Source organism: Anomalospiza imberbis, chromosome 20, assembly GCF_031753505.1.
Source record: "Anomalospiza imberbis isolate Cuckoo-Finch-1a 21T00152 chromosome 20, ASM3175350v1, whole genome shotgun sequence".
Taxonomy (NCBI): domain Eukaryota; kingdom Metazoa; phylum Chordata; class Aves; order Passeriformes; family Viduidae; genus Anomalospiza; species Anomalospiza imberbis.
In genome coordinates this window covers 4673362-4697880 of record NC_089700.1, presented here as the reverse complement: position 1 = coordinate 4697880, position 24519 = coordinate 4673362, and the positions used below count along the sequence as shown (strand labels likewise).

At 44.1% G+C, this 24519-nt stretch overlaps 1 protein-coding gene and 2 long non-coding RNA genes across 10 annotated transcripts in view; 2 read left to right on the top strand and 1 right to left on the bottom strand.

Moving 5' to 3' along the window:
* Window positions 1-2548, bottom strand: part of CUX1 (cut like homeobox 1) — a 307420-nt gene extending 304872 nt beyond the window's left edge. For 7 of the 8 annotated variants that reach the window (XM_068210258.1, XM_068210246.1, XM_068210247.1 and 4 more), the window contains exon 1: window positions 2519-2548. In XM_068210258.1, the coding sequence (XP_068066359.1) occupies window positions 2519-2533 (15 nt within the window). In that variant the 5' untranslated portion in view covers window positions 2534-2548. Of the gene's footprint in view, window positions 1-1863; window positions 1914-2518 lie in introns of those variants that run through there. The other variant, XM_068210249.1, reaches the window with a different exon arrangement.
* Window positions 2549-3080: 532 nt separating this feature from the next.
* Window positions 3081-24519, top strand: part of LOC137485641 (uncharacterized) — a 42969-nt gene continuing 21530 nt past the window's right edge. The window contains exon 1 of the long non-coding RNA XR_011005410.1: window positions 3081-3385. This is a non-coding gene — a long non-coding RNA (uncharacterized lncRNA). The remainder of the gene's footprint in view (window positions 3386-24519) is intronic.
* On the top strand, window positions 8757-10430 carry LOC137485512 (uncharacterized). The gene is made up of 3 exons (XR_011005345.1): window positions 8757-9245; window positions 9594-9647; window positions 10122-10430. It is a non-coding gene; the product is annotated as an uncharacterized lncRNA (long non-coding RNA).

Below are 24519 nucleotides of genomic sequence, written 5' to 3'. Positions count from 1 at the left end.
CAAAGCTATGGACGTGTGACTAATACTACTTTTATTTTCCTATATGGAGAAAAACCCCATCACAAAGCCTAAATGGAATATTTATGCTGTAAGATAATACACTCGTACCTGTAAATTATGAGTGCTAGTTGTAATAATTCATCCTTAGTTTCATTACTCATGCACTGTGGATCTTTCAAGATTAGGGATGGATTTGTTATGCCACTACATTCCAGTATATGTTTTCCCTTTTTAACCCTCTCTCTCTTCTCTGGCACACACATCCTGTACAGTAGGAGCAAATTTCTTTGCACCAACACATACAGACTGCATGAGCTACACAGAACTGGCATCCCTTTCAAAGGACATATTAATGATCCATTTTATGATGTTAACCAGGCTGAAAAAAATTAGCTCAGGGCAGAGGGATATAATTTCAAATAAATTTGGAGGAAAGTTTCCTATTCAGAGAAGAGCTCCAAGGTGTAACATTAATAAAATGCTGTTGCAGTCTAATGTTATAGGATAGTTCTCTTGAGCTTCCAGGATGGGAAGTGGTCTGCTTGTAGTAGCAGGAGTTCTGTTCCAGTATCTATGCATTGCTTCGTAAAAGGGAATAGCAAAAGTCTGGAATTAATTTCTTCAAAGATTAGAATTCCCATGAAAATATAAACAACAAAACTATTCCCTGAAAGTGAAGTTATGTTTAATATATAAGTAGAGGAATAAACAATATCTGTTCTTCTATTTTTGACTCTGTATTTTAAGTGTCTGAACGTGATGTACAGCTGACAGAGATGACAAGGCCAAGGAGACGGTTTGGGCCAGTGTTCTGAGCACTGGCACGCCAGGCTCTGCTGGGGTCTGCCACTGAGTTATTGTGTAATCTTGGCTGAGTCATTTAAATTCTTCATGCTCTGACTTCACCAGTCTGTAAAATAGGTGTAATCCTCCCCCATTTACCTCAGACAGCAAAAATATCTATAAAACATCTTGGATGGCATGATATGTTCAGACAAATTTCACTTCAGTAAAACATTCTTTTTATGAGCTGTATTTGACCACTGATCTTTTTGTCCTGCAAATCTCTGCCCCCAGACACACACATACACAGCCATGTCACTGTCGCCTGAAAGATGAGAAGATCATGCCTTTACTGTGAAATCAAAACCATCATTCTGCTGCTATGGCTGCAGAAATTGTATTAACTTTAAGTATTTTCAAAGACCAAATCTTGCTTGTCTTAATCAAGTGAGAAGTCCCAGTAAAAATCAGTAGGGTACTTCAAGCCATTAAGGAAAGCGGGATCTGGTCTCTTGTAGAGCATTGAGGTAAACCAGACACACTAGTGCAGTTTGCACCGGACAGTTCTCAATTAGAATGCCAAGATTTATAGTGTATTTTATCCGGTTTTCATTCTCCACTGTTCAGTTTAACTTTTGACCTATGGTTATTGGCAGAAGAGGGCTTGTCCCAGAGGGCCATTAGTCCCTTCCAAAGAGGCCTTCTAAGAAGTGCCAAAAAAGAGAGTGGGAAACAGGTCTCTTTGTAACAGGAGCCCTCCTCTGAAATGCCCACCATCCATGGGACAGTCAGTATACAAGAAAACAGAAGATCCCTCTGGATTTTCTGCACTAAGTAAAGGTCTTGCATTGTTCCTTTTCTCTCCTGTCCTGCCAAAATATCAGATGGAAACAAGTCCTGTAGAAAGGGTAAAAATTAATTGTGTCCAAAAATCTGCATAGAGTCAAAGATAATGGATGTTATAGATACAGGGAACATATGCTGATATATAAGAGATATAGTAAGGTTTGGCATCCAGGGGTTCTCCAGGGGGCTGGAGTTCATAAAGCTCTCAGCCAACATGGGACACAGCATCCTTACCAATATATGACAGAAGAACATGAGTTGCAGATACATCCTTGAATTTGAATCTAAAAAAAAAAAAAAAAAAAAAGGTATGGGGATAAATAGATTTACCCAGGTTGGATAAGCTCTGCTCAATGCATTCCCTTCAAAAAGGAAGATGAGAGCCGTGCTGAAGGGAAGTCTGTTGGCGTGTAACTGGAGCAGTTTCTCAAGGCAAAACCTTTTGACTGATAAAAGTATCAAACAGAATCAATGATCTTGCTGTAGGACTGTACTGGTGACACAAAATAAGGGCAGTGCTGTAAATGTGGAGGGCCAGAGTATTCCAGGGGAAAACTCATATGATCCTGGGCATTCCAGAATTAGGAATGAAATGTAATAGGATTCAAAGCAGGCTGCATGGCTGGAGATGAATAACAAAGATACTGCGTGGTGAGCAAGATGCTCCTCGGATGAAGATGTCCTTGCAGCAGGGAGGTTCTCCAAGGGCCTTCCCATGGACACAGGGGGACAAAAATAACCCAGCTTGCTTTAGGATAGAGCCAGCATCATTTGCAAAAGGGATTATATAATGTAGTTGCCTCTAACAACAGAGGACTAGCCTGATGAACCAGAAGGCCCCTTCCAGTCCTATTGTTCCTGCTATTCCCAAAGTTAAATTAACACCAACCTTGCCTGGCAACATTGTCCCTGTGCCTGTGGAGAGGGAGCTTGCCCTGGAGCTCCTGGGACGAGATTTCTCTGTAAATGGGAATTGAAAACCCTGTAAATGGGAACTAGAAGAGGTGCTAGGTTTGTAATTTAAAAAACCCCATGAAGACAACATAATGGAACTAAAATCCTCCTGCTTAGTGGCACAGAAAGGCCTGTGAGGACACAAGACCAGCCTTAAATCCCCCTCAGAGCAGCTCACGGCTGATGACACAGCACCAGTCCCCTCACAGCCTGAAGCCATTGGGGCAGAAACACCAAGTTTGGGAAAAAACTTTTTTCTAGACAGCAGGAACTGAGTGAGGGTTTCCCACCTTTTTCCCCCAGGCCGGCCTTCTCACTGACGTCCTGGTCTGTCAGGATGTCAGGGCCTCCATACCCCAACAAACCCTGGCCTGCGAGCAATCTCTCCCACCTATAGCATATATATACATGACATATATATATATATTTATATAATGTGTGTGACATGAGGTGAAATTCAGCTGTGCAGGCTGCCGGGAGGCTGTGAAGGGCAGGGCTCCTGATTGGCACCACCATGGCTGAGGGAAGGAGGCGCAGCCCCAGAGCGTGGCTGAGGCCTGGCCGCTGCTGTGAGGGCACTGCTGCCACCTCAGGGGAACAAAGCTGAGTTTAAATGACACTAAAATGGGGTAACACAGCCCAAGGTCTGTGGGCTAGTGGCACTGCCTCTGAGTCTCTCTTCAGTGCCTGATTTTAGGTGTAGAGCTGCTCAAGCTGAGTAACAAAATGGAGGGAAAGCTGTTTGACTGCCTGAGAGCTGGCAGCGCCATCGGAGCACACAGCCCAGAGCAAAGGAGGGTAGGTGAAGTAACAGCAATTTAAAACGTGTGGGGATAGAAATTCCCCTTCCCTAACTTCCCAACCCTGTGGAACTGAGAAGAGGCACTTGGTCTGGCAGGACTCTGGCCTGCCAAGGGTGAATGTCAGTGCTTTGCTTTCAGGAGTGTCCCTTGTGCTGCCTTGTCACTGTCACTCCTGCTCCAGAAGGTGGGACTGCAGGGTGGAGGTGGTGTTTTAGCCTATGCGTATCTTTTCCTGGAAAAGTATGATTACAGAACCTTTAGAATCAAATTGGGAGCCTTTAGAAATGACCAGCTGGCATGTGGGCTCCAGGGCAGTGCCTGGCATTCATCGGCTGGCACAGGCTGAGGCTGTGGGGCAGGAGGCAGCAGCAGGGTGGGGATGGATGTCCCCCTCCATTTTCTCTCCCCATCTTCTCTCATCTCCAGAACAGCAACAGCGGCTTGGGAAGGGGCTGTTGCAAAGACAAACGTGTCTGCCAGATGACATGGACCTGGAGGGGAGCTGCAGGGGGATAAACTGAGGACATTTTCCTCCTGGGAGCAGTGGCCCCAGCCACCAGACAGTGCCAGGTCCCAGCTTTCTGTTGAAAATCCCAGTGTGGTTCAGCATTGCCCCAATTTGCTCACGAGACACAGAGCAGAGCCCACCTACTCATTCCTCTGCACAGCCATCCAGCGATAATGACTTTCAGTCAATGGCGTAGCTTGGAACAGATGCCTGGAGGTGAAAGGATCTGTATTCCATTACTAGCCCCTTCAACTAGCCTGGGTCCCCCAGGTTAAATATTTTTAGCAACAGCTTGTTTACATGTCAAACTTGTCAATGAGCTTCTGGGGCACTGCTGCCACAAAGCTGTGTTGGTGGCAGCCCGTAAGCTTTCTCTATGCACAGAGATAATGCCTTCTAAAGGGCTTGTCAGATATTTTCTTCCTACTATGTCACAGGAGCAAGACTAATTTCAAAGAAATGCTCTTTATTTCTACTTAAAACTGCTAAAGAAAATATCCAGCACTGTCTTTTTTCTTGTCATCTGTTCGACAAGTGTCTCATAAAACAAATTGAGAGGTTTAAATCTCTGAGACAAAAATCAATAAGAGGATAAGTAAAGAATAGGAGGAAGTCAGCAGGCTGAGATTTATTTCATTGGAAATGTTTTTTCAATGGATTTACTAATAAATCTAAAGTGGCTGGTGCAGCTGCCTTTGATATGCAGTATCTCCTTTACTTAGATGGAAGCTGCACATGAAAAGGAGCTTTGAATACTGATTTTTACAAGGGTGTAAATCAGCAAAGCCCCACACGCTACATGTACCACCAGCATCTGCTTCAGGTAGACATTAAGAAAAAGGATTTGGTTTTATGCCAGAGTTTTCCTCTGTAGCTTTGCCATTTCTTGTTTTATAATATATTGCAATATTTGTGATCAGGTCCTTGCTGTGCTGGACACTGAATAATTCAATGTAATAAAATCATCTCTGTCCAAAGAGTTGAAGGAGTTTCAAGGGAAGGAAATGGCATTGAAATAACAAATTTGGGCTGACCACAAGTGAAATCACAGGGAATGAAGTTTGTGATGGTGGAACTGAGCTGTGGTATCTCTTGAAAATATACTCCAGTGAGTACTTCCCTTGTGGTGATGGGAAACTGGGGAAAATTTAAATTAAATGAATGATTCGAAACACACTTACAGATAAGGAAAATGAAATAAACTCTTGAAGCAGTCCAGAGCAGGTCAGCCTGGATTGCCTACCAGTCATAACAGGGTTCCAGGAAGAAAGGATGTTCTCCTGGGTGACAGTAATAATAGTTGTCACTGAAATGCCTGCACTTTGATGTGGACAGGAAGCAATGGAAGAGACTGCACCCCAGTCCTGAATGCCATCCCTCCCTGCTGCACATTGGCCCTGAATGTGAGCTTTTCCAGAAGCCCCGTGGATGAACAGGAAGCTATAATGAGCTCCTTGTTGAGTAATAGGAGTGGTTTGCTCCAGTTGGCACACATGACAGATGGCTGTGGGTAGGGAGCGAGTTGCTGGGGTCTGTGTATGTGCATATGTGCTAGGAGGGGTTCCAGGATGGTTCCGTGGCTCACTATTCTATTTCAAATTAAACAAATTGTCCTGGATGTTTTTACAATGTCAGATGGGAAAACAGCCAGAAACTAGCTGATATCTTATTGTTCCTTGTTCTTCAATTGATTCTGCATTTTTCAAAGGATTTCTCTGCACAGAACATGTATCAGAACATAGTTAAGCTACGTTGTTCCAGTTCACAAATTTGATGTTAGGAAGAAATGTTGGAAGTGAGAGTAAATCAACTGAAATGGCCATTTTCATCCCCTTATATGGTTTTTCTCAAGTCAACATGAGAAACATTTCACAGCTAACTGTGAAAACTGGCACCTCATTACCTACTTTATTATTTCTTATGACTTATTAAGGGTTATTATCATTGTTCATTATCCTTTTTGATAGTGCCTACCCTGGCTATCCTATCGTGTTATTACTGGGTAGTAGCAGCAAACTCTTACATTTAGGTCACTTTAACAGCTTGTATTTAAAGATTCCCATGGATATTAGTCTGAAGGGTGCAACCAGTGCTGTGATTTGCACAAGGTTCTGAAAATGGAAGCAGGGAAAATGTGGAATGAAATCTGTGTGGTTATATGCTAAATGACTGTGTCATGGAGCCATACACACAGCGGGGGTTGAACTGAAGCTGCATGGCCTACCTAAAATCTGTAATTTCCATAATTTTGAGTGCCCTGCATTGCATGAAGACAGTGGTTTTAATGCAGATATGTTTATATACATCATAAAAAATCGCACACATGTTATTGGGAAAAGTCAGACAACCTTCATAGTAGACAGTGCTGCCACTGTTTTCCATAACACACCATCATAGTTGAAATTGGGATAATATATTCCCTATGTCACAGAGCTTTAAGGATATATTATATGTTTACAGATGGGTGTCACCATAAATTCACCATGTTAAATGTCATAAAGTGATGGCCATATTTCATACAACCCCTAATTCCATACCACACATGCAAAGAGGGCAGAACAGCTCTCCAAAGCAGGCAGGTGTGATCTTCATCTCCTTGAGGAAGATGAGGAAAATTGACAAAATCCATCTTGTGAGCCAGCAACAGAGCTAGAATCAGAACCAAGCTTTCAGTGTCAGTTTTTGTCAAAACCTGCTCAGCAGTGTGTCATGATGAGGACTGGGCAGATCTCCTCCCAAGCCAGGAGCAGATCCCTTTATGTTTTGGCAGTCTGCACACACGGGTTTGTTTCTCAGATTCTCCACGATGGCTGCAGAGGGAAAAGGCTGCACTCTGTGCTCCACACCTCACCACATCATCTCCATGTCATGATGCCACATCATGGGTCTGCATTCAAAATCTACCATCCATGACCTGATCCTGTTCGATCTCTTGCAAGATCAAAATCTGAGGAACTTGAAAGACACACAATGACATGATTTATCCTCAGGGGAGCATGATGGCTTCTGAAATTGCCTTCTCCCCTGGATGCCACACACTGTCCCCCTGCCCAAATGATGGAAATACTGGTCTTGTTTCTGATCTGGCTTGTGTAAATATATGTGGGAGAACAGCAAATGTCATCGCACAAGGACACAGAGCAAGAAGTGTCAGGGAAGACGGGATATTAACTCTTCCGGTTTTTTAGATTTCCAGGCTGCAGGATAATCCTACAAAATTAAATAATATCATCAGGATTTCCCCCTTTCCTCTTGACCTGACTTTTAAGCTAGGGCTAAGAATTGCAGCACATTTCTTTTCCCAAAGCAAAACACGATCCTGGATAAAAGTCAGTTTAGTTGAGAGAAAAAAGTAAAACAAAAATAGATCTTTTCCATAAACAAAGCTGCTTTCCATTTTGCTAACATAAACAGGCAGATGCATTAAGAGATCATGCCACCCAGGCCCTGGAAAAAGAAGCAGGGAAATGTATTTCTGAGTATTTTTCTGAAGGTGCAAGGATGGCTGAGCCTAAGGCAAACTGAGCAGGAGGACAAAGCTTCATAGACAGGGAAGCTTTATAGTTTCACCTGAGACTCAGAAGAGCTACACTTCCATAGATTGGACCAAATGCAGCATCATCTCCTTCCCAAAGGAAATATCTACCTTTTACAGGCACCTGTGCACTTGGTAGGCTCCATATTCTCACTAAAATATAGGGTTTTGCAGCAGTCTCTATGGTTGTGCAAACAGAAAATCAGTCTCTGGGCGTGGAACTGGGCAAGCACTGGCAAAAAAAAAGCCTTTCAGAAATGCAGACTGAGGGGCTACCACAGGTGTGCTCTATGTGAATGAAATCCCCCTCCCCAGGGACCAGAAACAAGGGATTGAAGCAAAAGAAATAAGAAATGAGTGGTGTCCTAATTATGGGCTGGTTTTTTCTCACAACCAGGTTGAAATCAGGCAGCTGGGATGGACCCTATTATGTTGGAGTCCACATCTTTTACTTTTCTCTCTTGAATCATTCCTTGGTGAGAAATTCATCCATTTCAACTGAAAGATCCACATTCTACTTAAGCCATCAAAATAATCTTTTTGTAATTGTCTGGAAATGCCCACTCTCTAGGTATCTGCAGTCTGTAGGCTCTGTATTTAAGTGATGCTTTGCAATAAATCACACCCAGGAGATGTGGCAGCCTTCTGCTAGGGCTGTGTTGTGATACATTTCATGTGCTGCAGAGCACAGCTCTTCCCAAGATCCTCACAGACCCCCTTTTGTTTTGTTTGCTTGTTCTAAAGTCTCTGGTTCTCTTACTCAAAGCAATCTGCTAATATCAATTTCCCAACCAGACACTGCAGGGCAAATTCTGCCATCAGGCATCCTGCATTTGATTAAAACCAGGGTGTGCAAAGCTCTTCTAGGGCTTGGTACCATTTCTGATTCAGATCAATTTAACAGAAAATTAATATACCCAGTGTAACAATGGCTTCTTCTGCTTTGGCTGATACCAGAAAAGAAGATCTGGTGTTTACTTTCAATATTTGGATTCAGCTTATGTCCAGTGACTCAAATGTTACTTCTTCAAACTGTCTCTTTGGAAAATGATCTTCAGGATCTCTGTGGAACAGAATTATTTCTGTATTTTCTTGCTTCCTCTTGGGTCATAAATGCAGTGAGATGGGCCTTCTGCAGAACGCTTTGCCTCTCGGTACAGGAAGTTCAAGTCTATGTGCAAATGAAAATATTCTAGCCAATATTCCATATCTAGGTTGTTTTGTTTCTTGTCCCCCATGTCCCCCCACCTAAGTCCAAGAAGAGGATCTGGTTCTGCTTTTGCAGAAAGTACCTTTGGAGTAGTAGTTTCTCTGATTGATTTTTGGTAATTTTTAGGTACATCTACCACTTGTCTCAAAAAATAAGTGCATGGAAAGAACTAGTTCAGATTATTTTATCCTTTCTGCTACTTTTTGCTCCTTTACCCCCCTATTCCTTTATCCTCCCCTGTTCCTCCACAGCTGCCATTAAGAACAAGTCAGTGACTCACAAAGGCACATTTTCATTCATTCACTACATCACAGCCCTCCACGCTCACCCACTCCAGGGTTCCGTGACGCTTGATCTCTGCCACCAGGAGCATCCAATTCTGTGGCCAGCGCTAAGGCCAAAGGGAACTCTACAAACCAGTTATTCTCTGTTTCCCCGAGGAACAAAACTGTGGCGATGTTACTGCCCTCTAAAGATGTGTGGATCAGCATTAAAGTGCTGACCTGTTCAACACTTCTGGCACCCTTTGAACCGCGGAGCTTTGAAGCCAAGGCTGTAACGAACTCGTGTATAATAAGCTGCTGCCCCATGCCAGGCGAGGCAGAGGTATCAGGGACTGATGGAAGCTTTTGAAGGCACAAAATGCTATTAAAAACTGCGAGGGACTAGAGAAAAAGAGACAGTGAAAAACAAATCTCCCTTCCATGCAGTGATACGTCTAACTTTGGCAACTTGGAACTAGGGTCACTAGAGCAGATTTAAAGCTTAAAAATTTTGGGGTGGCTGGCTTATGGTTTTGGCTTTTCAACCTCTGTTGAAACTGGGGCTCTACTGGGAGACGGTTCAGTTCAGGGCTTTCCTTACCTTTCTGCACCAGTAAGTTGTTGGGGAAGGGAGAACCAGTCTGCATAGCAATAATTATTATCAATTGTATTGTGCTTTTTATCTTCAAAGTGCTTTACAGACACAAACTAATTATTCCTCTGCAACACCCCTGTGAAGAAGATGGTAAGTATCATTATCTCTGTTTTACCAATGGGGAGACTGAGCCAGAGCATTTAAGTGATTAGCCTGGGGCCACAGGGGCAGTTAGTGTCAGGGCTGGGAATGCAGGAGTGTCTCTGCTCCCAGTCAGCAGCAGGCAACATATCTCTTTAGTAGGAACAAAAGGGAACCTTTCTCCAGACTTGGAACCTAAAAGAAGCTCATTTTTTTTGGCAAGGGATTATAAACTCTTTCTTTAAAATGTAATCATAATTGGAAAAAAGACTGTGGAGTAAGGGCACCGAAGAGGGTTGAAAGCCAGCATGTCTGCTTTATAGGTAATCCTAGAATCTGGAAATTTGGGAAAATTCCTGCAAAATTTATGCGGGGGATGTAGAGTTCTATTTCAAGGAAAAAAAAAAGTGACATATTTGAAATTTCCCATGGAAGGAAAAGTAAATTATAATAATTTTTAAATATCAAAATGTTTCATTACAGACGTTTTCAAAATGAAACTGAACCTGAAAGTCTGTGCTCTGAAGTTCTCAGTTCAGACATGGCTTGAGGGCTTTTAAATTCCTCCATGCCTATGGGCTCTCAGTGAGGTTCTCAGGGCTTCCACAGGAATGTTACAGATGAGCCCTGCAGTGCCTCTATTCTACCCCGTGAAAAAATTAAACTTTTTAAAAACCATCAATAGCTTGGCACTATTTGCACCAGAACAGAAAAGGAGCAGGAATGGTTAGAGGTCCAGGTGGGAAGCACCCTGTCTTGTTCTAGAGCTGTGACCCTGAGGGACAATCCATCACATGGGACACTGCCTCCTTAACTCAGGGACGAGTTAAGGGTTAGGGACACTGGGAAAGAACACTCAGAGCTCCCTTTTCCATGAGATTTCCTTTGGCCTGGTTAGGAGCCTTAGGATCTGAAGGGCAATCACAACCTCAGGCTCGGCCCAAGGAGGAGCTGAGTTTTCAGGGCAGGAGAGTAGGAATAAAAGGCATCCTTTTACACTGAGCTTTACATTTTGGTTTGGAATCAAGAGCTAATGGACAGCACAAGACCTTTTTGCACGTTTCATCTCACAGTATCTAAGAGGGGCTGGAACCTGGAAAAATAACAGTACCCAACACTGAGACGGGGCTTTTCACACAGCCCTGGTTCCTTTTCAATCTGAAACACTGAGCCAGATCCTCAAACACTCACAAGCTGCCATGAGGGCTGGATCTTCTAAAGAGCTCTGTAGCCCACCAGCTTGGCACCTCTTTAAATCTAGGTAGTGATTTTGGTGCCTAAATGGGAGCTGAGCCCTTTTGCAAACCTGCTTCTGATCATGCATGCTGAGCTGCTCTGCAAATCCTGGCTATCATTGCTCTGCATTCTTCTGCTTCCTGGTTGCGAGCTGTGCTGGGAGCAAAACTATCAAAGAACCACTATCAAGGAAACCACTCCTGCTATAATCAGGAAGCATAAAAAATCTCAGGAACCAAACTGTTCAGCCTCTATTACTATTTGGGCAATGGCTGTACCTCTGGTACTTCTTTATCCTTATATATATCAAGGCTGTATGATGGCAGGTACTACAAAACCCTCTAAAATAGAGACAATCCCAGCACTGAATAGTTTATAATCAAAATAGAAGACGAGGCAGAAAGTGTGTGCAACAGATGGACAGATCTGGCATAAGGAATCCACAGGGTAAGTGTTCTAGTGAATGCCTCCAGTTTGCAGAGCAGAAAAGAGCAGTCAAGGATAAGCTTTGCTGCTTACCTTACCTGACCCCTAAACCTTTTGAGATTTACCCACAACAATTAATTATTCCTTTGACTGGCCAAGATGATTCACAGCTGCTCATGCCATCCCAAAGCTCAAGATCTAAGTAAATGTATTGAAATTAGTGGTGGCTTCATTCCAGGAAACTTGCATTTAGTTTTGATTCAAAGAAGCTCCCCACCCTTCCCACCTCTTGTTTCTTCCCTCTTCCAGCTCTCAGCAAATGTGGAGCTCTACGGCTTCAATCTAATAGTGGTTGAGACTCAGGAATGGGAGTCATGAGATTTGAGTCCTATTCCTGTCTCTAATACAGAGCGGTTTTCAGTGAGTCACTTCCCCTCTGTCTTACTCAATATCCTTGTTTGTAAATGGGGTTAACAATACTGACCCATCTCATGGAAAAGTTGTGAGTTCATTAATATCTATGAGCATTCCAGTAGCTGACATTCTGGAGCATCTCCTTGGCTTTAGTAGGTCTGTGTCTGCCACTAACCATGTACTTGTGTGGTGCCAAGAAGTTCAGGTGGTAATAATGGGACTGTTATGGACTGTTAGAGGGTTCTGAATTGACTTCAACTCCTTAATAATTAATACTGCCAGGAGGGCAGACACAAGGAAAAGCAGAAGTTAACTCAGTTCTCATTTGCTAGAGGGTTTACCAGCTCCTTACAGAATATACTCACTCTGGTGTTTACCATTATAATGCTGTCTGCAATTTCCTGGGCACCTTCCTCTTTAGGATAACTCTAGTTTCAAGTACAGGCCCAGTCTCATTTCACCCCTGACCTGAGCTGTTGTCTCCATTTGGTAGGTGCTGATGCAGAGTTGCAAATAGGTGAAGCCACTCATCAGGCTCACTCACTGTCAGCTGTCAGGGACAATCTTCCCTTGATGACACTCATTGCACAAAGACTCTTCACTGCTCCCCTTTGATATTTTCGTCTTTTAGGAGAACTAGAAATTATCAATGCCAGATTTTAGTGAGTTGAAAATGGACATTTCAGATTTTTAAATAACACTGTCTTTGAATCCCTGATCTCACTTCCTTCATAGGACAGGAACCTACATCTTTCAGAGCCAGTTCTCCCTTCAGCAAAGTCTGTCCCAGTAAAAGCTGACACTGTCTCCATCACTACCTGCCTTAAATTGGGTCAAGGGGGCTAGACAGCTTGGAAGTTTGCTTTACTGAGCTGTACACAAGTCTTTTGAACAGAGACTCTTGGTGGGCTGGGAGGATGGTTCAGTCCAGTGTCTGACCAACCTCTCCTACTGTAGGAAGGTGGAGGAAAATTCTTTGGGGTTCTCAAAAAGACTGAAACCCCTCACTTTTTCCAGGAAGGAGCATGTTTCTGTGTATTGCACTGCTGGTCAGGCCTTTCTGGATACTTCTCCTTTCCTCTTGAGTGCTGCCACCCAGCAGCCTTGGCTGGCTGGTAGCTCCAGCAGCTGCACCCTCAGCTGGAGTGTCTCCTCTTGATGGAGAGGCTGACAGACCTCAAGGACAGGAAGGGGATGCTGCAGAATCATCACCTGCTACAGCCTGCAGGACACACAGAAATGGAGTGAGGAGATTGACTTCCCGAAGCAACCCCAACAAAACTGTGGAGAGAAAGGAGAATCACAGGAGAAAAGGCAGGTAGAGGAACTAAAACTGGTGGTTTGGGTCTCTACCCAGCCCAAGAGAAACCACCGTGCTTTTCTTCTGACAGTGGCTCCCTGTGCATAATTGTGGTCCTGAAACACTGGGGATTTGAAGCTGCATGTAGGAAGATACAGGAGGCAACCCTGGCACTGTAGAGCATGTCCTTGCTGAAAAGTGTATGAGGCAAAAATAAGCAAATGTAACAGATTTTTTCCCTTTGACTAGATCTTGCTGGTTTTACCATCTTACTTCTAGACTTGCCATATACAAAAAATTCACAGAACTGTAGGATGGTTTGGATTGGCAGGGACCTTTAAAGATCATCCAATCCAACCCTTCTGCCATGGGCACGGACAACCTGCACTAGATCAGGTTGCTCAGAGCCCATCCAACCTGGCCTTGAACATTGATGGAGCATCCACAACTCATCTCCGGTTTCCAAACCCACAGCTGTGGTAGCACTTCAGCAGGCAGTGCCAGAGGGCTCCACGAGCATGGCTGATCTGTGTGTACCCAGTGCCATGGGACACAGGAGCCGTGCTGCAGGAATGGGCATTTGGCTCTGCTCCTCTCATCTGACTACCTTCCTCCTCCTCCAGTGTGACTGGCATGGCTCAGCTTCCGTGCCCACAACCTGGGCATTTTTCCAGCCCATTATTAGTCACCTTATGTCCATGTTCTTGAGATCAACTGCCCGTCTTCCCTTATCTTTTTTCCTTTATCATATGTTATTTGGAAGGCAAACTCCACGAGAAGGATCATGTCTAGCTTAAATTTGTTCATTGCATAGCACATAAGAAGCATTAATAATAGCAACAGTATAATAAATCACAGCATCACAGTAACACGTGAGTTAATGTTCCCTAAAATCCTATGTCAGCTTACTGAATTACAAGCAAACATATTTGATACATGAACTAAAGGACTCATGTACTTGCCAAGTCTCAAGGCCAGTTCACAGATTCACATCTCTCTCTGACACTGCTGCTTATTGTATACCTCCCCACAGCAGTGTAGGGTGGTCATTGTTTCCCTGTACCTGGTGCTAGAGGTGTTAACAGCCACAAGAAATGCACCCAAAGAGAAGAGCTAGAACTTGGTTTAAAGGAGGCACTAGTTTTAAAGAAGTTTTGTATATTTAATATTTTAAAGTTTGGCTTTGGGACGTCAGCATTTTGGAATTGTGGAAGGGGGCCTTACAGCGAATACTTCATCCACTCAGAAACAGAAGACTCTGCATTCTCAAGGAATTCCAAAGAATTTCTACTGGTATAAACCACTGCAACTGCTGATTTGAAAGAGGAAGGAGACAAGAAGGATGTCCTGGCAGGGGGTGGGTTAATCCCCCTGGGGTTGTCAGACTGATGAACTATTCCCTATTTTGCTACAGATTTCTTGTGTGACCTTGGGCAAATCACTCTCCCTCTCAATATCACAGTTTCCCATCTGTAAACTGGTGAGAGCAACAACCGCCCTGCCCCAGAGGGGTGTTTGGAGGATAAATATGTTACAGGCTTGGAGCTGCCGGAGCACAATAGTGACAAGGTTCCGACAAATCCTGAAGATAGATAGAAGCTGACAATCAGGCAGACTGCTATTAGCAGCTGATTCATTCTCTCTGCTTAATGCATATTTTTAGCAGGCTGTTATTGACTAGACAGGCATACAAGTCTGTCAATTAACAATGTTATAATAAACTAAATCTCTGCACCAGTAGCCTTCGCAGGGTGAATTCAGAACTCCTTAACCCTGTGGCACCACACCTGCAATACTAATAAAGGGTGAAGATTTTCCTATAAGTCAAGTGGAGATGCCATGTGCTGTGCCCAGGCACAACGGGCATTTCCACCAAGCTGCTGGTTCTGAGCAGCTTCGTGTGCAGTACACTGACAATTAAGGAGTCTTAGGAGGCCATGGATTTATTACAACGTGTTCCTAAACCCTAGTCAAGGAACCATTTCAATACAATCATGGCCAGACATTCCAGCGATTGGTGCTTAGAGCCCCTCTTGCAAACTGCAATATGATCAGGGAACACTGCTTAATTGTATTTCTTTTACAAAGTGATGAAATGTAAAGCTCTGCTCCCAGCTTGCTGGCTGGCACAGGAGTCTCAGCAAATATGTGATTCTCACACTGCAGCTGGACTCTAATGACATGAAAGGTGCTAATGCAATGCAACTGGAACCTTTAATTAGCCTGGTGACTAATAGGAAATCTCTCAAAGGGTCCAGGAGAAAGGGCCTTATTCTTCACGGAGAGTTCTCTGAACTGTGCTTAGAAACGGGGACAGACAAATGGCAAATCTAAATAGACCTGAGTCCCAGAGCTGCAGAGTCTGGGAGAAGGTTTCTCTTTCCTTTGGCAATTAGCTTGTCAGACATTGTAAGTAGAGAGAGGGAGAATAACACTGGACCATTACTGAGTTACAAGAATTGGTACCTAAACTTGTTCTACATCCAGCAGGTAACTGGCTAAACCTGCTGATGAAACAAAAAGGTCTGGATTGACTTTGAATATGTTTGTGCTCAAGGAAGAGAAAGAGTGACAGACAGACAGCTGTCTCCCACTTCCTAATTGAGTGGTGACTGTCAGATCTTAATGTACCTTGGGGATCATTTCTGTTTGATACAGACTTTCAGATCCTATTTCTTAAACTTTCTTTATCAAAAATCTTTTGATTGCTGAAGCATCCATGCAGGATGCAGGCCACATTGCCTGGATTTTATGGAGAAATGCACAATGTATGTAGGGTTGGGTAGTTTGTCAAGTTACTCAGTGCTATTGCTGCCTGGTTTTCAGACTGATGCAGATTCAGCCTTGTGTCACCATCAGCTACATCAATTTTTCTCCACTAATTATGTCAACCACAGATAGAAAGGGAACAAGGGCTAATATGACTTATATGATATTACCTGGCAGCTCAGAGGTAGGAGTAGTCTGCAGACATAAAGAAGTAAACTGTGTCTGTGCCTTTATTCACCCTTTCTCTCAAGCCCTTGACAAAACTTGGCAGTGCTGGATAATACACATCAGTTACAGGGATTTTAAGGCAAGAATGAATCACTTTCTTGAAGAAATTAAAAAATCAATGCCCATTATTCAAACCATGGAATTTAATCCATGCCCTAGATATTACAGAACTTAGGGAGTTGTTGAGCTGCTGAAGGAGCCCTGGTGGTGCTGAGAGCATTAGGGGTCAAGGCAGAGAGACAGAAATGCAGATCAAGCCTTGCCTCTCACATCGTGCTCTTGTGGCATGGCACAATTGCACTGCAGCAGTGCAGCGTGTGCGTGTGTGAGTGTGCAAGGTAGCAGCGTGTGAGTGTGTAAGGGTGTGTGTGAGTGTGCAGCTGTGTGCACATTCGTGTCTGTGCATGGACTACTTCACTGCCAGGTTCACAGCTGTGCCGTGCAAGGCGTGGCTGTGGATTTCTCAGGTGAAACTGCTGCTGCGCTCCCTTAAACTAAAGCAAACCAAAATAAGAGATTCCCTGTGCATTCAAAATCACCTTCTGCCAGCCAGATCTAGTCATGAGCCCCCCAAAATGCAAAAGGAGCTCTATCAGTGCCTTTGAAGCCTGTAAATGTATTGTTGCTGCCACCATGCAAGCCCAGGCAGTCCTAAGTCTGTTACTTCTCTCTGTTCCTGCTCTTCTGGTTAAATGCACCTGGGAATAAGTAATTGTTAATATCATAAAAAATTCATCATAAACAAATGGGATGGGCAAGCCAGCTGAGCAAATGCTGGGGAAATGAGTTAAAAAACCCTGGGATTGGTATAATTGGTGGTGCACTTTTCGGGATCAGGATGAAAGCTGTGTATTTTATATTAAAGTAGAAGAGGGGACAGGCACTGTGTGTACCTGGAGAGAGAGAAAGCATTCCATGTGTAACTGTGGCTTGGCAAAAGCATGGGCACTGTTGTTAGAAACACACAGAACAGATCACTGGCAGAGCAGAGGAGTGATGTGATAAGAAATTTAAAGGCCAATTTTAAATCTCTCGCAGCGATCTCTGATTTACATCAGTGCAAACAAGGGCAGAGACATGGCCTAAGTCAGAGCTGTAGGCATTGTTCAAATGTCTCAGTTGTTTTGTTTTTGTTTTGTTTCCTATATAGATAAAAGATAAAGAAAGCATATATTCTTTGTTAAATAATGCTCAGTGCTAAGGGACTTTCCAGGTCCTAAAGCTGAGGCGGAATGAGTTTGCTTACATGTGGAATTGCAGCTGATCCAAGAGCACAGAAAATAAACAGTGCATGTTCCTCCATCCCCTGAACCCTGTGAGCTACTTTTGTGGTTATCATTCCCTTTGCTGTTGCCTTATCTCTTGCCATGTTTACGGGATTCACCTTGTCTGCTGCCCAGAGCCTCCTGCCAATCACAGAGGATCTGGGAGCACAGGGAGAGAGAGGTTGGATAAGTGCAACCCTTGGAGTGGCGGCGGCACTCTGATAGCACCAAACACCACAGTGAGGGGACAACAAATGGAAATGTCAGTGGGACTGTGCAGAGCTGGGAATTAAAGAGCCCTGTTGTAACAGTGTGCTGAGCAGGGAGGCCATTAACCAGAGGGAGTGTGTGCATGGGAGACCCACTGAGGTATCTGATACTCGATGTTGCTGCGGGTTTCCAGACAGACTCAACTGCAGCATGATTAGATTTAGACCATTTCTTCTTTGTCATTCCATTAGCAAGCAATAAGGCATGATGAATGTGCATGAGAAAAACTGGACCTGGGCTCTAAGGCACCCAATCATCTCTGCAAACCTCGGCCTTCCAGGGCAGGTAAGAGACTTCAACCACTGCCTCGCTTTTTCTTTTATTTTCTGACTGGGTCAGAGACAGTTGTTATTATGGATATCCAGCATTTGCACCATGGTGGAGTTCCCCACTGGTGGCAGCCTCTCCCAGACTGTTGGCCAATCTCTGTTACCATTCTGTCACTCCTGTCATGGTCCCAAATGGATAATGCACACACCAAGCTGTAAACACATTTCTTAGCAATTAAGTGTTCTGGCTAGAAAACAACCTAATGGCAATATTACATAAATTTAAGTTGCCCAGGAGGTAATCCCATTTTCTTATTTGGCTGCCTATCATTCTATAATTGAATGTCAAGAAGTTCTTGTCATTGCTGCACATTACATTTGTGTAACAACGAAATGGCCGCCAAATGGCTTCAAGTCAAGAAGCACATTGAGCCTAATCCTAGGAACTACAGAGCCAGTCAACCCAAGCAGTATTTGGTAACCCTAAAATAACTCTGAGAAGTTAAAAGTGAGAAATTTCTGCTAAGCTAGAAGTATGTTCTACATTGTAAACAAAAGTGAAAAAATGCAACTTGCAAATGTTTGCCTGCAGATCTCTGGGTGCTGCTGGGTGTGCTTCACCCTGTTTCTAACAAAGAACATTCTCCAACCAGCCTGAACCACTGCAGCATTGCTCTTGTACACCATGGCATTGGGATTTCTTTCTGGATTGGAACCTTTTTTGTTGTTTGCTTAAACACCTAGCTATTGACATAAGTAATTTAGCTGCAAATCTCCACTTTCCTGGGAAAAAAGTCCTTCAAAGGCTGCTTAAGTGCTTAAAACCATGGCCTCAATACTCTCCCAAGGTTGCAAAACCCAGAGGAAAATAACCCAAACCCCTTTAATTTAAATTGGAAGTTACAATTTTTCCTCAGTCTCACGATTTTTGGTGAGCTTGACTCATTTAGAATGCTTCAGCTTTGCAGTACCCTATGATGTAGACAGCCTCTGCAAGATGGGCCCAAACAGCCTCTTAAAGGTCATTTATTGGTTCTCCCTTCCATTGCCCTCCCTTTTGTTGAATGCATTTAATTAATTATTTTTATCTGGTCTTTCTACCTGTAATTTTTTTTTGAAAGAAATGTGGATTTAGGGCACCAATAAAATATTCTTCAATTTTAAAACTGAAAGATGAAAACCAGCATAATGAAGTTGCCACTTCCTTAAAGTTTTGGTAACTTGGGTGTGATCTGATGGTAGAGAATGATTCATGGGATAAAATTATAGACTTATGCAGGTGTGTACAAGAGCCTGGGTGGGGTGTAGTTAAACAGGGAATTTTATATGTCAATAAACATGGGCATGTGGTATAAAGAAACTGTACTGCCTTCAAAAAACCCTTATTTTATTTTATTTTTATTTGACAAGGACAAATTGAAAGACCAGAATGGTCAAATATAGACATTGCTTTCCTCTTCTTCTGGCAGAGTCCAACAGAGATAGCACTGTGTACCTTTTAGCAGGTGGAACCTGGATCTGGTTCTTAGCAAATGTGCAGCTCATGCCTAGATACTCATTCCTGAAGTCTGGCTGTATTGAAATTGGACAACATGGAAGAACCTAAGCTGAGGCAAACCTTCATCTGAAGAGAGTGGTTTTGGGGCTTTCTCCTTGCGCTGCCATTGCCACAGTGAGTGTCAGTCTTGTTCTGGGGAGCCCCATCTCTTCTGGCTGCTGGACCAAGAGAAAAAGCTCTGCCCCTGTGAGCAGGGAGCTGCAATCTCACACCTGATCAGTGCCAGATACACTGGAGGTCAGAAGGCTAAAGGTTGAGAAATCTGGCTTGCAAAGCAAATAGAAATGTTTCTGTTTGCAGACAGAAATGCTGACTGTACACAGAGCCACAGGAACTTCCAAACCACAAGAATTGCCTCTCACTGCTTCCCTCTTCATCTTCTTTTCCTCCACCACCAACCTTTTCTCTTTCTTGCTGCTGTTGGCCTGAAATTCTTCTTGCCTGAAGCCCCTGCTGTCTGAGACAGCCTACACATGTCTGCCTGAACTCCTCTGCTGCTTTCAGACTTTGTTAGAAGAGAGATTTTAAAAAAAGAGACACAAACTTGGAAGGTGGTATAAAGTTATACTGCTCTGCTGAAATCAGGGGAGTTAGGCAAATAAGAATTTTTCAAATGTCAGGGACAAATATTTTGCTTTTTTTTTCCATGCAGTTTCTCTCTCCCTCTGTGGTTTGTTATCATTCGGCTCCACAAAGCTTTGTTTAACTCTAGGAAAGGCCATAGGAGTTGGAATTAGATCCAATTTTGTTTGTACAGGAGTGTGTGGCTAAGGCTGGGCCTTTGAACATGGTGCATTATACACTCTGGAGGTTTTGGGAGATCATTGTAACAACTGCTTGAGGGTCAGACAGTACCAGACTCATTCTTCTCTTGTGACATCTTACTCCACAGACAAGTCCCATTTGCCAGAGTAAAGGACACCACAGGAGTGTCTTTCCTGAGGAAGGATATCTGTCACCTGTGCTGAGAACTCTAAGAGAGGTGTGTTTTATGGGATGCACAGGGCTCTGGCCCACAAATGGTTCCTGTGTATTAACCATTATCCCCCTATACTCCAACACTCTCCAGATCATGACTAGAGCTGTATGTTGGGCCTTGAGAGTTCATGGGCTCCTTAGCAAGGAGATGACAGAAAATTACTCTACTTTGTACCAGCCAGGTGTAGTTTCTGGGCTCTTTACAAAGTTGGGGTGGGTGGAGGAGTGCGTTCATCTGCAGCAGCAGATCAGCATTTCCTGATACCTGGACACCTTCTGCCAAGGAGAAGAGATGAGGTGAGGAGGACACAAGTTTAGAAGTACGGATCTCTTCACATGTCACTGCTACCCGCCCAGCATAAATCCAGTCTATTCATGTGATCATAAAGCCCACTCCAGACTGTCCAGAAAACAAAATCAGAATGCAGTACTTTCTCTGCGTAAATAGCTAGCAATTCCTGAGGAAATGGGTCCCAGATTTCCCTATGAATTGGGGCCTTAAGTTCTGACATAGGGAGCTATTCATGGAGGAAATTCTAATTGAGTCAGGTTGTGCTTTTCCCACAAATTGTTTACCCTCTGTCTGGTTCTTTGCTGGATTCCGGAAGGGACCTGTGTTGCACCCAGGTGCTGGGTGGGGGGCGGGTAGGCAGATTTAGGTGAGCCCTCTTTGCAAGCAGAAGTCAAATTCTAAGGGTAGGAAACGTGTCTATGGTCCATAAGAGGGAAACATCATATGGTCACCATCTGGGGCTCAGGGATGGCTCTCTGCACTGAAATAGCAGTTTCTGTGCCTTGCTGTGTTTCCACAACAGCAACCAAATTGGTGACATTGGAGAAAATTAATGCCACCTGTCCACTAATTTCCTGATTATTTGCTATACATGCTCCAGTGTTTTTAAAAAGAGAGACTGCAACATAATGGATCTGGAATCTCATCTCTGACAGGTTTGTGTTGAAGTGAGTGGAGTTATCCTGGTGTAATCTAAGTTAAAAGGAAGAAACAGGCCCTGTACTCTATGCTGAAATTCTCTCATGAAACGTTTCCCAGAAATATCAAAGAATATTAAAGTTCTTTGGGAGCAGGGACTCTCTCATACTGTGTGTGAACAGTGGCCAACACAATGGGGCTTGCTTTTGGCAGAGACCTCTAGGAGCTGCAGCAGTGCATGTAGTAACACCTAACTACACCTCCAAGACATGGTGCAGGGAAGTACATCGTGTTAACTCAGTTGAGTGCCTGCCTAACCTGTGATTTAGAGGGGCCCCTCCCTCAGTGTTCAAAGGAGGAAATGAAATCTTCCCCAGGGAAGAAGGATTCCAACCTTTCAGGGTCTGTGTGTATCGGCTCCGGGGGAGGAGCAGGAATGAGGACGCTTGTGTTCAGTTCCCCAGTTTGGCTACCTGGCCTTTGGCAAATCACTTAATTACTCTGGTTTACAATTGCCCAATTGTCATAATAATTCTTTTCTTTCCCATAGCAGGGTGGGGATGGACAGAAGGAAAGCACATTCTTCCTACATTTATGATTACAGAATGCTTTAAAGTGCTCTGGAGAAAGGGCAAAGGGGCAGGAATACACCACATCCATCTCTGCTAGCTGGTCCCTAAAAGCATTTACTTACAGGGCAGACTTGCTCACTGCCTTCAGTGGTAACTCTGTAAGGACACAGTTGTTTAAGGTAATCTTTTCCAAAGCATCCCAATGAGTGTCCCAAATCCCTTTGAAAGTGTAGGAATCTCAGACTTTACTTTGCAGAAATATACCTGAGCCCACACTGCATTTGAAAACTTCTGCATAATTTTTTTTCCCACGTGGAGAGGGTGAAATTATAGGGCCATCAATTGACATAAGGAATTTAACACTCATAATAGTAAAAGCTAGAAAATGAACATCCCATAACTGACATGTCACTGAGTAGAGAAGTTTTCTCTTTATTGTAAAGATCCTATCGAAACCCTCCGCAGACTTGCCTGATTCACTAGCCATGAAATCTTGGTCTCATCCTTTGATCCTTCTTCAGATACTCCTTCATGTAAGAATAAGGCAGACTCCATTGGCATGCCTCCAGCAGGGAAGACTAAGGGAATTTCAGTGCTTCTCTGGGCTAATTAGCCACTCGCAGGACCCCAGAGAAGTGTAATCCACAGTTTGCCCTCACTACATCCATTCCTCTAAAGCCTGGATCTTGGGCTTTACTTCAGCACTGTGACTTGTGAGGCTGACAGAGATTTCTAATTCCAAATTACAATAAACTTCCAGCAGGGCCCAGTTCTCATGGAAGAGCCATTGTGTGGAGATAGGTGAACAGTGTCTAAGGAGGATTGTAGATATGTAAAGTATTGGATGCTATGGAGGTATTAATTTCCTTTTTCTCTTAATTCACTCCATGGGCTGCACATGGGTGTCTCAGGAATGGAAAAGCAGAGAAACTGTCTGCAGCAAAAGCTGCTTTCCATACCCTGAACCTCCACAACACAATTTTATTCCTGCCTGCCTCTAAGTTATTTTGCTTTCTTGCTGTATATCTAACTCCCAAGAGAGATCTTGCTAATTCAGCCTGAACCCTTTTCTGTTGAGTCACCTCCTTTAGCTTCCAAATTAAAAGACCAATAATTGTCTGTATATGAAGATTTAGACAATTGCTGCCTTTTAACCTCAGCATGAGCTGTATGTGAATTTCCTGCTGTTCTGTGTGAAAAGCCTAATTTAAGAGAGATTGTAGTTAGAGACCAAACTATTGGATGAGCTGTTCTTCCCTCCCTACATGGAGCCAAGGCTCCAGACATCCAGGTCCCCTAGTGCAAGATAAACCCTGCTGGAATGCTGCATTCCACACCAAACACTTCTCAAGAAAGCTAGGGTCTGATGCCAGATCCCGGCAGCTAGGAGCAGGAATGTATCTAACATCAGGCAAAGGACAACCTGGCCTGTGAGCCAGGTTTTTTTTTTTGCTGTGAGCTTTTTGCATCTCACATCTTCCATCCAGTGTGTGCTGACCCCCTCTACCTTTCTGAGCCCCAAATACCAGAGCTGCCCTAGAACTTTGCTGAGCCCAACACAAATCTGTCCTCAGAAGCAGCATCTGCCTCCTCTGGCTGTTCTCCTGGGTAATCTGACAGTGCTTCCCCTTCCCAGGTCTCTGCCTTTCCTTCCTGTGCTCTCAAGCCCTCTGCTGTGATCACTTCCTCCTGCTAAAGCCTGATTCCTCTTGCTTCTACTCTTGTCAGACAATATTTATTGTTCTCAAGGGACACTGATGCAGAACATGAACCTCCTTCTATGACCCCTTCACCTTCTCTTGTTGCTGCCTTGTGTTGGGGCAGGCAATGCTGCCATCTCCAATGGGAAGTGGAAGGACATGTTTAAAACATGGAACAAAGAAGACTTCCAGTCTGAGTTTGTACCTTATTTCTTTCTGCCTGTGTTCCCCGATCAAATTAACACATGTGGCATTTCTCTTCCTGCCCTTGGTGCTATGCAGACAAGGGAGGCAGGGTGGTGTGTTAGGGTGCAGCAAGCACTGTCTGCTCCCAAAGACACAGGGAACTGTGGCTGCAAGTGGCATTGTGGTCCTCACCAGCCAGGGCCCACCCCACAGCCCTCAAGGGAGACAGGCAGGGCTGGCCTGGCCTGGGAGTGGCAGCCAACTTCAACCAGGAGTCCAGAGCATCAGACAATTTTGTGGAGATGAGGCAGGTCCAACCTCAAGCCAGGAAGTGAATCCACAGGTCAGGATCAGGCCTAGCAAGGCTAATAATGGTCAGACACAGCCCAGTTATCACCAGTCAGGTCTACAGTGATGAGCTTGGCCTGAGGTCAAGCTGGGAAATTAGTGCGTCAAGATCAACAAGGTCCCTGGACAGGCACAGGCACTTCTGTGTGTGAGCTGGGGACAGGCACTCAGCTTTGCTCATTTGGTGACTAAAGACCCAGGGCTGAGCTTCAGTGAGACTCTTGACCATGGGCAGAGGGTGGAGGCTTCAGGTCAGACTGATTAGGGCCATTAAAAGTTATTAGTGCTCTCAGATCCCTTATAGACAGGGCTCTATAAATTTCTGGCTCTGCCACTGACTTCCAGGTGGTCTTGAACAAATCCCCTCCTCTGTGCTTCTCCATCTTACCTGAGTTTAAGCTAGAAGTATGTCCAGGACTGTCTTCTTCTCC